Here is a 15859-nt window from a genome sequence, read left to right on the forward strand (position 1 = left end):
AAAAAGTCTTTGAATGTCCACTCAATCTATGCCTCTTATCATCTTGTACATCTCTATCGTCACCTCTCATCCTCCTCTCCAAAGAGAAAAGCCCTAGCTCACTCAACCTATCCTTATAAGACATGATCTCCAATTCAGGTAGTGTCCTGTAAATCTCTGCACCCTCTCAAGCTTCCACATCCTTCTTATAATGAGGCAACCAGAACTGAACGCAATACTCCAAGTGTGGTCTAACCAGAGTTCTATACAGCTGCAACATTACCTCACGGCTCTTGAACTCAATACCCCAAGCTAACTTTAGCTAGCTCTCTCCTTTTGCCTCCTTATCAGACTACTAGTCTGGTCTTTGGTACTGGAGTACTAGAAAATTTCTTCCAACTAAAAATTTGGTCAACCCTTTCAAAGTCTTCATTACCGAGCCAATGATTCTGTCACTTTTTCCTGGCAGCCTTAGTATCATACTGGACCCCAAGACACGGTAGCTTAGTGGTTAGCACGATGCCATTACAGCGCCAGCGATCGGGGTTCGATTCCCGTCGCTGTCTGTAAGGAGTTTGTACGTTCTCCCATGTCTGCGTGGGTTTCCTCCGGGTGCTCTGGTTTCCTCCCACATTCCAAGGACGTACGGGTTGGTTAATTTGGGTTTGAAATGGGCGGCGTGGACTTGTTGGGCTGGAAGGGCCTGTTACCACGTTGTAAATAAAAAAAAATTTAAAAACAAATTATTTTAAATTGGATATCTGTGTAATTACCAAGGCATAGCATGCAGGTCCTTTCCAAACATTCCTGCTCTTCATGTCTCACCCTCATCCCTCATCTATATGTTATCTCTAGACTGTTTGACCATCTCCCTTCCCTTAGTTTACTGACCTGTGTTTGTTTCTGAATAAGTTTCAATTTGAACATTCTCAGCCTAGTTTTCTGATCTCTTCCTTGTCTTATCCCCCTATCTATCTCTGTAACATTCCTAAGCCCAACAACCCTCTGCTTCAATTCTGACTTTTTTTTAGAACCTAGAACAGCACAGGAACAGGCCCTTCGGCCCACCGTGTTGTGCCAAACTAATTAAAATTGTCGCCACTAACAGAGCAGCCAATCTGCAGAAGTATCAGCCCATTGAGATGAACAATAAACAGGTGGTTTGGGTGGATATCAGCACTGGAGCCTTCTCCCTCCAGTGCTGATATCCACCCAAACCACCTGTTTAGTCAGCACCTCTGACAAGGTAGCACGTCTTCAGTGCTGCACTGGAATGGCAGGCTAGGGGTCCAGTGGAACTCGGACCAAGCAAGTGAGTGAGTGCAAAGGGATAGAGAAAGCAAGATAAAACAGAGCAGGCAACTTTTCAATCCAGAAGCAAGAGAAGATCTCACTGAGTTAAGTTGAGGCACCAATGTACTGGGTTGAATGGGACACAATGAGAGAGCCACAGCTAACACCATGGGGAACGGCTCCAGCCTGCCCTCTGCTGGAGAAGATCTGGAAGCAAACAGAAATCACATTTGTCTCGGGTTTATTGAGCACTACTCGCTATCATCCTCTATTTCCACCACTCCAGAATTAGTGGTTGTGCCTTCAGGAAACCTCCTCTGCCTTCCACTGTTCCTTTAGACATCCGTAGAATGTGCATTCTTTGAGCAAGTTTGTGTGATAAAACTGAAGCTCCTTGAGATAAGGTGTTATGCAAACTAATTCCACGAGCAACTGCCCTGATGTTGAGCGACAAATGTTACCCCATCGTAAGGCTTGGGTCTTGACTGACCTTAGCCTGATAAATGACACGTAGCATTTTTTTATTGCATGTCTCGGGCAGTGACCATCTAGAACAAGAGAATCCCCAAACATTTACACTCCCCATGCATCAGGTTTATAGTCTTTGTAGCACTGACCTATGGAGTTGGAAGTGTGCCATCATTGATCAGACCACCAGCTACGAGTAGAGGAGAGCTGGGTACGCCCAGCATGTCACCTCCAGCCCTTTAAACCTCTCCACTGTCTGCAAGGGACTGGCATCAAATACCCACCACACCCGCAACGTGGTCTGTCCCACAATTCCATCCGTTGCCTTTAATCCAGAATTGATTGTCTCTATTCCTCCTACATCTCATCGCTCGATAATCTGAGATTCAATAACATTGATTGTGTTTGTGTTTGTTTCTGCCTTTTGCATCCAGTAACTCCTTCATCCATGTTGTTGTCACTTCTGTGTTCATTGGTTTTATTGCTGTGCTATGAGTCATTTTGTTCTCTTGTTCTGTGTTAAATCCACATAAAATTGCAAGTGCTTGCTGCTCACTTGGTGCCTTCCCCAGGTTGATCTATGGCTAATCCACACTCTGTTTCCATGTTTTCATAGAATCATAGAACAGTACAAGCACAATACAGGCCCTTCGGCCCACCATGTTGTGCCAAACTTAAACCTCGCCTGACTATCTAACCCCTTCCTCATACATATTCCTTTATTTTAAATTCCTCCCTATGCTTATCTAGCATCTCTTGAATTTGACCAATGTACCTGCCTCCACCACCGCCCCAGGCAGCGCATTCCATGCCCCAACCACTGGGTAAAAAAACTTCCTCTGATATCTCCCTTGAACTTCCCATCCATAACTTTAAAGCCATGCCCTCTTGTATTGAACATTGGTGCCCTGGGAAAGAGGCAATGGCTGTCCACTCTATCTATTCCTCTTAATATTTTGTACACCTCTATCATGTCTCCTCTCATCCTACTCCTCTCCAAAGAGTAAAGCCCTAGCTCCCTCAGTCTCTCCTTTTACTGCATACTCTCCAAACCAGGCAGCATCCAAATCTCCTCTGCACCCTTTCCAACGCTTCCACATCCTTCCTATAATGAGGCGACCAGAATTGGACGCAGTACTCCAAGTGTGGTCTACCCAGAGTTTTGTAGAGCTGCATCATTACCTCGTGGCTCTTAAACTCGATCCCACAACTTTTGAATGCTAACGTCCCATAAGCTTTCTTACCTACCCTATCCACCTGTGAGGCAACTTTCAGGGATATGTGGATATGAACCCCCAGATCCCTCTGCTCCTCCACACTACCCAGAATCCTGCCATTAACCTTGTACTCCGCCTTGGAGTTAAGTCCTTCCAAAGTGTACCACCTCACACTTCTCTGGATTGAACTCCATCTGCCACTTGTCAACCCAGCTCTGCATCTTCGACAGTCCTCTCCACATTATCCACAACACCACCAACCTTTGTGTCATCTGCAAACTTGCCAACCCACCCTTCTACCTCCTCATCCAAGTCATTAATAAAAATCACGAAAAGCAGAGGTCCCAGAACCGATCCTTGTGGGACGCCGCTAGTCACAGCCCTCCAATCTGAATGCACTCCCTCCACCACAACCCTCTGCTTTCTACAGGCAAGCCAATTCTGAATCCACACAGCCAAGCTTTCCTGGATCCCATGCCCTCTGACCTTCTGAAGAAGCCTACCATGTGGAACCTTGTTAAATGCCTTACTAAAATCCATGTAGCCCAGTCAGTTTAAAGGAAGTGCAGCCAACAGAACCGGGTGAGTTTAAAGGGAGCATGGGAGCCAGGGCCCCAGTGAGTGGACAGGGGAGCACAGAAACCGGGGTGCTGGCAAGTAGACGGGGAGCACAGAAACCATTACCTGGTGCCAGAGGCCAAACCATTGGGAATTCCAAATAGTCTGATAGTGGATTATCAGAGTTCTACTGTATCTACAAAATGCCTAGGCTACTCTGGCATCTCCGAACCCTGTGACCTCTACCACCATGGGCAAGGGTTTTAGACATATGGGAATACCATCCCTTTCCAAGCTGCCCACCATCCAGCCTCAGAAATAGTTGTTGTTGCTACATCATCATTATGTCGCGATACCGTGGAAGCACCTTCACCAGAAAGGCAGCAGTCGCACCACTCTCGAGGCAGTTGGTGACTGGCCTTGCCGGTGATGTCCCACATCCCGAACGATAAATTTACAGGGGAAAGTTTTAATGTCATCTTCCCATCCCGGTCAGGTTTTAAAATCACCCTCTTGAGTAAAAGGCTACCCATTGTTTGTGGATCCTATTGTGGCTACACCCTAGCTTAGCCTGTGGAAGCTCCCCCAGCCCTCCACAGCACATCTTTTGTTCCAGATTTGGCCCCACATATAATCTTCTCTGCATTGTTTTAACTACTGAGCTGTAATCGTTTCCAACCCACACTCTCACTGATCCTTTTCCTGCCTATTTTTACTGTTTCGCAAGCTTCTTCAATATCAACTGTGCTATAAATGCAATCCATTGTGTTTCAAGTTACCACTACTACTAGCTATGGCTGAAATTTCTGCCTCGTGTTGGGTGAGCTCTCTTCTTCCCCTGTGATCCTGGGTGGGTGGTGGTGATGCAATACTTTGGTAGTGGAGTATATCACTTGACGTGACCACAGTTTACAGCAAGCATAAAAACTACACATCCTTGCAAAGGCGGCATTGGATAATAAGGAAGGCATGATTTTCTATTCTACAACACCGACTCCCCTCCCCCAACTAAAGAAAAGAAAGAACTGCTTAGTGCAATTTTAGTATCTTGTATACAATCAAGTAATTCTGCATGAACAGAAAAATCTGACCTGGGGGTTTTCGGGTTGATGAAGTTTAAATCCACAACAGATGGTGTTCGTTCCCCACAGCCATTGGGAGTTTCTTTGACTGACTGCAGCATTCTTTTACTTTTCGTTCATTAGGAAGTAATCAGCTTTTGATTGCTGAGAGACTGTGTACCAGGTTTTGTTTGATCCTGCCCTATGTGGCCCCTTTTGTGTTAAATTTCATTTAAAATAAGTACTATGGCTACACAGGTAGATAAAGAAGGTGTTTGGCATGCTTCCCTTCATCGGTCAGTGTATAGAGAACAGGAGTCGGGGTGTCATGTTACAACTATACAAAATGTTCCTGAGACCTTACAGAGTATTGTGTGCAGTTCTGTTCGCCATACTGTAGGAAGGATGTCATTAAGCTGGAAAGGCTGCAGCAAAGATTCTTGCTGGGACTGGATGGTTTAAGTTATAAGGAGAGACTGGATAGGCAGGGGCTGCTTTCCTGGGGGTGTAGGAGGCTGAGGGGTGACCTTGTAGAGGTGTATAAAATCCTGAGGGACATTGATAAGGTCAGTCTTTTTCCTGGGGTAGGGAGTCAAAAACTAGAGGGCATAGGTTTAAGGTGAGAGGGGAAGGATTTGAAAGGGGCCTGAGGAGCAAGTTTGGTGGGTATATGGAAAGAACTACCAGAGGAAGTGGTAGAGGTGGGTACAATTACATTGTTTTAAAAGACATTTGGGCAGGTATGGATAAGAAGGTTTGGAGGGATATGGGAGGGATAAATGCATGCAAATAGGACTGGCTCAGGTAGGCACCTTGGTCGGCATCAATGAGTTGGGCCGAAGGGCCTGTTTCCGTGCTGTGTTACTCTGACTCTTTTAATACATCTTAAAATAGCCAAGAATGAAGCTAATGTGAAGTACATCATCAAGCCATTCAGCCATCTAATCATCAGTGCTCCACAGGAGGAGAGTTACATTGAAATTTACTGAGATCCTGTCACTTAAATGATACAAGAATCTTCTAAACCTCCTGGAAACTTCTGATTTGATGACAATTTCAGTAGTTCAGAAATTTGGGTCTTTGCCTCCTCCTCTTCCAGACTTTCCATAGTCCTCCCTTGTGCAGTCAAGTGTAACGAAGTGCAAGCCAGTATGCTGGCTTCATGTTTAATTTCTCGTCCTGAAGGGTGTAGGATTTTAACTTTCCTCGGATCATAGGTTACCCGAAGGGTTAAGGAACAGAGTTCCCATAAAGATGAAGTTAAGTATAATTGCCGCACAAAAAAAAGTTACAAAACAAATGACCTGCAGCTGTTATGAAGACTGCCTCATGGTTAAGTAACAAGTCTGGTCTCGAGCAGCAATGTTTGTCATGTTTTCTTCTTGGTCTTCATCTACTTGAGCTAATCGGGATGTTGAGCAAATTATAGCATTAGTTCCACCTCAAAGAATTCCTGATCAGCTGCCTGCTTTTCTGTCCAATGTACGCAAACAAATACTCTATTTCAAGGACTGAACGAATATATCTTAGCCATCGCCAGCCCAATTACCACAACCCGTTAATCAACCAGTCACAAATGAACAGGAACCTCAACCAAATCATCATCGATTACGTACTCTAGCTTCACTCAGGTGGCCATGGTTTGTCCTGTTTAGATATCTATTTTGGGTAAGCCCACTCTGATGGTGCTGATTTAATTGGTTGTTCTATCTCTCTGAAGGTATTGACACCAGGGTCTCCTCATCTATATCCTGGCTATCACAATATGTTCATCTTGTTTCCATGAAAGAAATGTGACCTGGCCTTGCCTCAAAATTGCTGATTTTAGAACTCTGCTAAACAACATCTGTTGAAGCTTTTAAGTTGAAGAATGCTCTCTCCACATCCACCTATTCTTTCCTTTCCCCTTGTATGATTTCCTTCCTGGTCACAGTACCTTGGCCATTATTATATCATTATGTAGTTATTATTTTGCAATGAATGCCCCAATCTTTTTAACTGTTTCTACCAATTATTTCATAACGTAACTTTCAATGTATGAACGGCAGGCACGGTAGTGTAGCGGTTAGCGTAATGCTTTACAGCGCCAGCGACCCAGGTTCAAATCCGGCCACTGTCTGTAAGGAGTTTGTACGTTCTCCCCATGTCTGCGTGGGTTTCCTCTGGGTGCTCTGGTTTCCTCCCACATTTCAAAGATGTACAGGTTAGGAAGTTGTGGGCATGCTATGTTGGTGCTGGAAACATGGCAACACTTGCGGGCTGTCCCCAGAACACCACGCAAAAAGATGTATTTCACTGTGTGTTTTGATGTACATGTGACTAATAAAGATCTTATCTTGTGTAACAAACTCCACAGTGTACATTTGGCTTGGTAGCTGTTTGATGTACTGAGCGAGACTTCTCCCCAGTCTATTGCTGTGTAATCAGCACGATATATAATTGAAACAGTCGGTTGGCACTGGCAACGTGGGTGGGCTACTGGCTGTTGCACTACAAGTTATAGCTTATTCTGACCTCCCTGAGGCTGGGAGGTTGTGGGCTCAAGTCACACTCCAGAGAGCGAAATGTAGACTGATGCTGCAGCTGGGTGGGAGGGAATGGTGCACTGTCCTTTCTCTGGTGGGTGTCAAGATCTCATAGCATCATTGCAAGAGTCCAGGTGCTATGTGGGTGGGTCCTTTACTCAATCAACAAGCACCACTAACAAACAATGATGTGGTCATTTAATCAGGTTGGTGTTTGTGGGATCTTGCTGTGTGCATATTAATGGCTCTTTCGTGTATTACAACAGTAACTATACTGGGGGAGGGAGGGAATGTTTCATTGACTGCAGATCTTGCAGTGTCCCGAGGGTTTTGTAAGGTGATTATATAATTCGACAAGATGGAATCTTCAGGAAAGTCAGAGGCATTTTGAACAAGCTTACTCCAGAGAAGTTTGATGAGCTACTCAATGTGGGTGTAGACTCAAAACTGGTCCGAAAGGGATCATTTTATTGATAGTACATAATTGTATGTATGCTGCTGTGACTTGTGATGCTTAGCTCTTTGAAAGTTTTATTTTTACACTTCTGTTAAATTGTGAGAGTGTTTGTCTTCCTATCTTTCGGCAGATGGTCTGGGCAGTGAGCGGCTCACTGCAGAGGAGATGGATGAACGGCGGCGACAAAACATTGCCTATGAATACCTCTGTCACTTGGAGGAGGCCAAACGGTGAGATGGCTTTCCAAAGGCTCTTGCCCTCTCTGTAGTATGTCAGATCAACAGATAGCAGGCTCAGTATGTGACCAGGTGGAATGGGGAATGAAATGTATGCTCTTGTCCTCCTGTGATACACATATCATGGTGGATCACAATACATGCCTGTGTTATCGTGAAGCATGTTCACTGCAGTGTAGAGAATTCTCCTGGTATTGTGTACATGTTATTTATAATCTACCTCCAAATGTAGATTGGTCATTATCACATTCCACCTTTTAAAGTATTAAAGTTTACTGTAAACTACTTTGAAATATATTGCGGACATGCAGATCCTTCTAATTGTTTAAAATGTAGGAGCTTTGTGGGTGGCCTTTGGCTCCAAGTCAAAATTTCAGGCCCTTTTCCCACGTGATTCCCCACTGACCACCACCTTGACTCCAGAATGCCAGTTAGTTATCTGAAGCAACAGATGTTATGCAAAGGTATCAGCCATGATTTAAATGACTAGCAGAACTGACTTGAGGGTTAGTTGGCTCACTCCTGTTGATTTTAATATGATTGGACTTCAGTCTGATTGCTTTCCCTTCCCTCTTCTTCGTTTCAAGTTTACAGTCTGGGTTCATGAATGAAGGACATCCTTGGTGTGCAAGTCCAAGGATCCCTAAAAGTGGCAGAGCAGGTAGAAGAAGGCATACAGGATACTTCATTTCAATACTCTCATATGATATAGATCCCTTTTCAATTTAGAGGCACAGAGTTGACGACATAATATTGCTCTGTTTCTATTGAGAAATTTCAGTCCAGTTTTTTTTGTCTTTTTTTTTTGAAACTTTCTTTTTAGTTTGGTTTGATTACTTACAATTTTTTTTGATTTGGGGATTTTTTTTTTTCTTTTTTATATATACAATAAATCTTTTTCTTTCCTTTCTTTCATATGATATTCATCTACTAAGAGATCGTGAGATCTAAAGATTTTTTTTATATTTTGTTGTTCTTTATGATTATCTATGCCATGATTGTTCTCCTGATCTCTTTGTATTACATGTACAATCAATGTTATATATTAATCTGTATTAATTTGGAAACTAATAAAAAGATTGAAAGAGAAAGAAGAAAGGATACTTCATTAGCCAGGGCACAGAATATAAGAGGAGGGAGGTCTTGGTATAATTTTATAAACACAGTTGGAGTACAGTCTGGAGACATAGACTGCAGATGCTGGAAATCTGGAGCAACATATCAAACGCTGGAGGAACTCAACAGGTCAGGCAGCATCTATGGAAAGAAATGGACAGGCAGTGTTTTGAGTCAAGACCCTTCTTCAGGACTGGAAGTGGGGGGTAATAGCTGGTACAAAGGGTGGAGCGAGAGCTGGCGGGTGATGGGTGAATCCAGGTGAGAGGGTGAAGCTAGGAAGGTGGAGGGGTTGTGTGGGAATGATGTGAGAAGCTGGGAGGTGATGAGTGGAAGTGACAAAGGGCTGAAGAAGATGGAATCTGAGAGGAGTGGACCATGGAATAAAGGGAAGGAGGTGATTAGGGGAACCAAAGGGAGGAATGTGCATGCTATAAGAATTGCAATGGAGATGGTGCAGGGATGATTCAACAGGACGTTGCCTGGCAAGGAGTGTTTCATTTATGGTGGGAGAGGCTGAGTTGTTTTTCTTGGAGCAGGGAGTTGAAGGGGGGCCTGATAAGGCACGTACAAAATTACAAGGGGCTCAGATAGGGTAGATGGTAGGAAACTTTTCCCCATAGCAGAGGTATAAGGCAAAGCTTTAGGATAAGGGGTAAGACATTTAGAGGGGATCTGAGGGGGAATATTTTTTTTCATCTAGAGGATGGTTAGAATCTGGAACACAATGCCTGAGGGGGACGGTGACTCTCACAACATTTAAGAATTATTTAGACGAGCACTTGAATTGTCAAGCGCAGAGATCTACAGACCGAGTGCTGGTGATGGAGACACATGTAGATGGGTATCTATGGTTGTCGTGGACATGGTGGGCCAAGGGGCTGTGTATGCCAATGCCCTGTGGGAAGTCGGCAGTAGAGCTGAGCCCCAGCATGGATCGTTACTTTCAGGGTGGGAGAAGGAGGGGTGGGGATGTTGATCTAATTCTCAGTTCCCTGTGAATAAAACTTGAAGGCTCCTCAAATGAACAGCGGAAAGCTTTTCTACACTTTCCTCTGCTTTTGTAAACTTGAATCACATGCGGTATAAAGTAGCCTCTTTCTTAAGGAAAATGCCGAGCATTTGATGGGTATATTTGATCACACACTTCCACAGACTTCTGAGCACCAAGCAGATGCATGTGCATTGCTCCCATGGCCACTTGATTTACAGTTTGGGCTGAGATGTTGAATAAAGGGCTCTTGTGGGAGGTCACCATTATAGTCATCCCTTCCTGCTGCTAAGCTTGCCTTTGTATGTCCTGGGATCCGATCTAGGTGGATGGAGGCCTGCCTGGGTGAGGAGCTTCCGCCAACTACCGACCTGGAGGAGAGCTTGAGGAACGGCGTCATTCTGGCTAAGCTGGGCCACCGTTTTGCGCCTACTGTTGTCCCACAGCGGAAAATCTACGATCGAGAACAACTGAGGTACAAGGTATGGGGAATCCAAATCTGTAGATATGCAGTTTAACTTCTGAGAGAACATTATTGCAGAACTGTCATCTGTATATAAAAGAAAATGTGATCGGATATGTGGAACAATACCCCATGTTGTACTGCACGATGGAAGCAATATGTATTCCAGGTCTGTGACGCATCTCAACTTATAGTGTTGTGAAAGAATGGTCTGATCTACACAGGGTTTTATAAAGCTTTTCAGGACCACCTGAGCATCTCAGTCATATTCAGTGAAAGTAAGACCCAGGGCTTTCATTCCATTGAGTGGAACTCTGGGCGAGTACTTTTTGTACCAACAGGCGATGCTTTGTTACTTGTGGTGGGAGATCACAGGATGGCACTAGTAAGGTAAGCATACCTAACATTCTCTCTGGTCTTAGCAAATGTGACATTGCACCGCCTGCAGGGTACAGTTTGGCAACAGTGACCCCACGGCAATCAAAAGTTTTCCCCAGGAGACTCTCTAACAGGGAAACTGCTGTGAATCCACCCTTTAGTGTGGTATTGGGCAAGTGTCTATTACCTCGAAGAGGTTTTCACATACTTTGTTCAAGCGTTGTGGGCGTTACTGGTAAGGTTAGAATCAAATACCAATCACCAGGTGCTATGAGGGAAGTATAGGTCCTTGCCAGTTTACAAACACCCAGCTGATGTACGAGTGTTTGGGAGACCAGCAGGATGGATGGGGATAGATTTGCTTGACTGCTGCGGGGCTGCAGGCACCTTCTGCCGGGTGGGAACAGAGCATTTCCGAGTGCTTTCTCTCCCCACAATTCCCCCCACTCCCACCCATGCCACAGAGGGCTGGGTGGAGCTGAGCATACTTGCTCACTCACTCAGAGTCAGTGAGGCCGGCTGGCGGCCACTCTTCCTGTGCCTGCTCGCTCTCCCATCACAGCTGTTTGTTCATTTCTGACTAGTGAACAGTCCAGGTTATGAATAGTTCTCAGGATCAGAACCCTGTCATGATCCAGGGACTTCCTATATGTATAACACTGAGCGCCTTGCTAGGCTACTTTGTACCAGTCACGTTCCAGATACTTGGCTGTGGGCTACAGTTACCTATACACTGTCTGGGTTAAGGTACTGTTGGGTTATTACAACAGTTGGGCAGCTCCACAGCCACTTTCACTAATAACCAGAAAATCCCATCCTACAGCTAAAGCACAGGCAGCAAGGACCTAGCTTTCATCCTTGGCGTGAGGTAGTTGGTATCGGTTTATTATTGTCACTTGTACCGAGGTACAGTGAAAAACTTGTCTTGCATACCGTTTGTACAGTATGCAAGACAGTATTACACAGTGCATCGAGGTAGTATAGGGTAAAAACAATAACAGAATACAGAGTAAAGTGTCACAGCTACAGGGAATTGCATTGCAGGTAGACAATAAGGTGCAAGGTCATAACTAGCTAGATTATGAGGTCAAGAGTCCATCTCATCGTATTAGGGGACCGTTCAATGGTCTTATCACAGTGAGATAGAAGCTGTCCTTGAGCCTGGTGGTACGTGCCCTCAGGCTCCTGTATCTTCTGCCTGATGGGAAACGGGGGAAGAGAGAGTGACCCCGGTGGGTGGGGTCTTTGATTATGCTGGCTGCTTCAGCAAGGCAGTGAGAGGTATAGACAGTCCATGGAGGGGAGGCTGGTTTCCATGATGTGCTGGGCTGTGTCCACGACTCTCTGCAGTTTCTTGCGGTTCCCGGCAGAGCAGTTGCCGTACCAAGCTGTGATGCATCCAGATAGGGGTGTGGACCCAGTGGCATTAGAGGTGCTACAATCTGATTTCCCCCTTGAGCAGCTCCTGTTGAGTTTCCTAGAACGTGAGCCTTCACATCAAGCCCAACTAGATGCTATTGTGGCCTGAAATTTGCAGCCTAGATATGCATTCAAAGAAAGATGGCAATGAATATCAGCAGTAGGTCCTAGTGATTACTCATTCACTGTCAGGTATTCTCTTAGCCTTATTTCAGGTGGTGAACGTTTACAAATGGTGCTACAGTATTTAAGAGTGCAAATTTGTGTTTGCAGGCAACTGGGCTGCACTTCAGACACACGGACAATATCAACCACTGGCTGAATGCGATGGCCAAGATTGCCCTTCCATCGGTACAGTATACGACCTTTCCTCTTTCCTGATTTGGAATATTTACTGTGATTTAAGCCTTTGTGGTAATTTCTGAGAATTGAACTCGCAGACATAAAGCTGGCAAGGTCAGCTGGTAGGAGTGCTTTTGTTTTTAATAAAAGCACTATCCTTGATCTTCTGCGTGATGCCTGAGGGCAGATTGCAGGTAGACATGGATTGGAGTTGTACATGGAGTGTTGGGAGTGTCTGTTTGAGGATTGGGGAATGGAAATCTGAAATGGAAATAAAAGACTGCTGGTAATGCACAGTGGCCTGACGAGCATTTGCAGAAAACCAGAACTAAACATTTTGCTCCAGCTTTTTCATCAAAATTCTGCTTCAGACAATCCATATTTCACATATCGTAGAGTCATAGAGAACTACAGCAAGGATACAGGACCTTCGGCCCAACTAGTCCATGCTGACCATGGTGTCCACCCAGCTAGTCCCAATTTCCTGTGTTCAGCCCATATCCCTTCAAGCCCTGCCCCTCCACGTACCTATCCAAGTGCTTCTTAAATGATACTGTTGTACTTGCCTCACCCACTTCCTCTGGCAGCTCGTTCCATATACAGACCACCCTCTGTGGGGGAGAAAGTTGCCCCTCAGGTCCCTTTTAAATCTTTCTCCTCTCACCCTAAACTTATGCCCCCTAATTTTGGACTTTCCTACCCTGGGGAAAAGATTGTTACCGTCCACCTGATCTATGCCTCTCATGATTTTAAACACTTCTCTAAGGTCGCCCCTCATTCTCCTACGTTCCAAGGAAATAAAGACCTAGCCTGGCCAACCCTATAATTCAGGCCTTCGAGTCCCAGCAACGTCCTAGTGAATCTCCTCTGCACTCTTCCAGTTTAACCGCGTATTTCCTATAACAGGGCAACCAAAACTGTACACATATTCTCAAGTGCGGCCTCACCAGCGACTTGTACAACTGCACACCACCCCACCTTTTATACAATGGGTCAACCTGCACCTTTATAGTTTCACTGATTTTGTAAGATACAGACAGTGCTGGTGAGGTCAGCTTTTTTTGCCCAGCATTAGTTGCTCCTGAGAAGCCACCTTTTTGAACAGCAGCATTCCATGTGGTGAAGGTGCTCCCACAATGGTTTTGGATGGCGAGTTCTAGGATAGTGAGACGTTGAAATACATTTCAATCATTTCTTTTGATTTGATTTTGTTCTTTCACCCTGGTTTCCACCAAAAAGCAGGACTAAGGGTAGGAAAATGACCTGTGGTGGGAGCGGTTTGTCCCCGCCTTCCCTTCCCTCTTTGTAATGCATTGGTGTGTCACTTAGTAAAGTATATCACAAAAATACTGTGAAGCGTTGTGTAAGATGCTATAGAATTGCAAATCTTTCATCTGCAGAAGCTCAAGAGAAAGTTCCTTGTTTCATTTCCAGATCTTTTATCCAGAAACCACGGACATCTATGACAAGAAGAACATTCCCCGCGTCGTTTATTGCATTCATGCTTTCAGGTATGATCTGTGTAAAGTGGTGCTTCTTGTGATGTGGATTATTTCACCAGAATATCCTCCTTGTACTTGTAATCTCTTCCAGCCTATAAAACTCCTGTGATCTTTATTCTCCTTCAATTCTGACCTTTAGACATCTGTTTTTGTTTTAAATAATTATCTCACCCTAGATGGGGACAATGCTGTCAGGGCCCCAAGATCTAGAAGTCCTTCAACCCCTCACCTCCCAAGAGATTCCCTGTGTCCACATGGATGGATTGCTTTTATTTTGCTGTGCTCCTTTGTATCTTTGTGGACACAGTCCCATCTATCTCGAAAACCAGCCTCCCTTCCATTGACTTTTGTCTAAACTTCCCGTTGCCTTGGGAGAGCAGCTAATGTAGTCAAAAACCCATCCCACCCCTGTCATTTTTTTTTCTTCTCCCCACTTCCAATGGGCAGAAGATACAGAAGTTTGAAAACACACACCACCGGACTCAAGGACAACTTCTATCCCGGTGTTGTAAGGCTCTTGAATGAACCTCTTGTACAATAAAAATGAACTCTTGATCTCCCAATCTTCCTTGTTGTGGCCCTTGTACCTTATTTGTCTACCTGCACTGCACTTTCTCTGTAACTGTAAGACTATATTCTGCATTCTGTTCTTGCTCTTACCTTGATCTACTTATGTTTAGAACGATTTGTATGGATGGCGTGCAAAATGTTCACTGTACCTCGGTACATGTGACGATAATAAACCAATTACCAAAGTCTGAAATTTTCACATATATGCATGGTTATTGTTTTTTCTATCTTTTGATTCCACTGTGCTCACTTAAGAATCCTTCCAGCGTGGTACTTAATTTAAAAATAAATTGTGGAAAGGTTTGGTTATGATTCCTCTGCAAAAATCACTTCTGCTCAATCACATTTCCTTGCCTTGCAGCAGAACGAGCAAAAAGCAATAGATCGGTGTTTTGCACTTTGCTGGGAACTGAGTTTTCCTCTCTCCTTTTTGCAGCCTTTACTTGTTCAAACTGGGTCTAGCTCCACAGATACAGGACTTGTACGGAAAGGTGAATTTTACAGGTAAGGCCTTTTACCATCTACTTGGCCAGTATATTTGCAGTTTTAATTTAGTTGAGCACAAAGTAATCCCAGCACACCTTGTTAAAGGCAATGTATGCCATTGTTTAAGGTGGAATCATTCTTGGTCTCTGATAGATTTATCAGTCTGTTGGGCACCATTTTCTGTTTTAATTTGGTCAATTTCCACCAGCTCACCTGAGCCCTTTGAGGCTGTTCTGCTGTTCATTAAGATCATGGATGATCTTCTTCCCCCCCCACCGGTCCCTTATCCCCTGATTCTCTTGATGTTCAGAAATCTGTCGATCCCTGTTTTGAGTGAACACAATGACAGAGTCTCCACAGTTATATTCATTCAGAACAGAGATGGTTCACCATCTGCATTGAAGACTTATTTCTTCATCTGTGTCTTAAGTGGCCTGCCCCTCATTCTCAGACTGTGTTCCCTGGATCTAGACTCTTCAGCTGGGGAAAATGTAAGAATAATAATCTCTTATTATTCTTCTAAATTCTGGAAAATAGTCTACTCGATCACAAACCTGCCAACTATGTCTAGTCAAGGGTTTAGACAACCAGTATAGTCAAGGGTTTAAATGATGACAGAATGACAGATTATATGTCAGAAACAACAGGGCATGTGATGGAGGTAGTGGTGTCTCCTGGATGGTGGAGATCATTGACTAGAGAAGTGCTGTCTCAGAAGCCTTCAGGAGTTGCAGTCACCGTGCCACAGTGGTGGAGGGTGTGAATTCTTAAGGCAAGAGTTGGAACATCGATTGTGCT

The 15859-nt window shown here is 44.5% G+C and overlaps 1 protein-coding gene across 1 annotated transcript in view; it reads left to right on the top strand.

Moving 5' to 3' along the window:
- iqgap3 (IQ motif containing GTPase activating protein 3) overlaps positions 1-15859 on the top strand; it is a 136424-nt gene that overhangs the window by 10202 nt on the left and 110363 nt on the right. Inside the window, exons 2-6 of the mRNA XM_052045848.1 lie at positions 7689-7788; positions 10227-10383; positions 12435-12512; positions 13938-14014; positions 15012-15079. Coding sequence (XP_051901808.1) covers positions 7689-7788; positions 10227-10383; positions 12435-12512; positions 13938-14014; positions 15012-15079 — 480 coding nt within the window. The remainder of the gene's footprint in view (positions 1-7688; positions 7789-10226; positions 10384-12434; positions 12513-13937; positions 14015-15011; positions 15080-15859) is intronic.

The sequence above is a fragment of the Pristis pectinata genome, chromosome 40 (genome assembly GCF_009764475.1).
Source record: "Pristis pectinata isolate sPriPec2 chromosome 40, sPriPec2.1.pri, whole genome shotgun sequence".
In the NCBI taxonomy this organism is placed as follows: Eukaryota; Metazoa; Chordata; class Chondrichthyes; order Rhinopristiformes; family Pristidae; genus Pristis; species Pristis pectinata.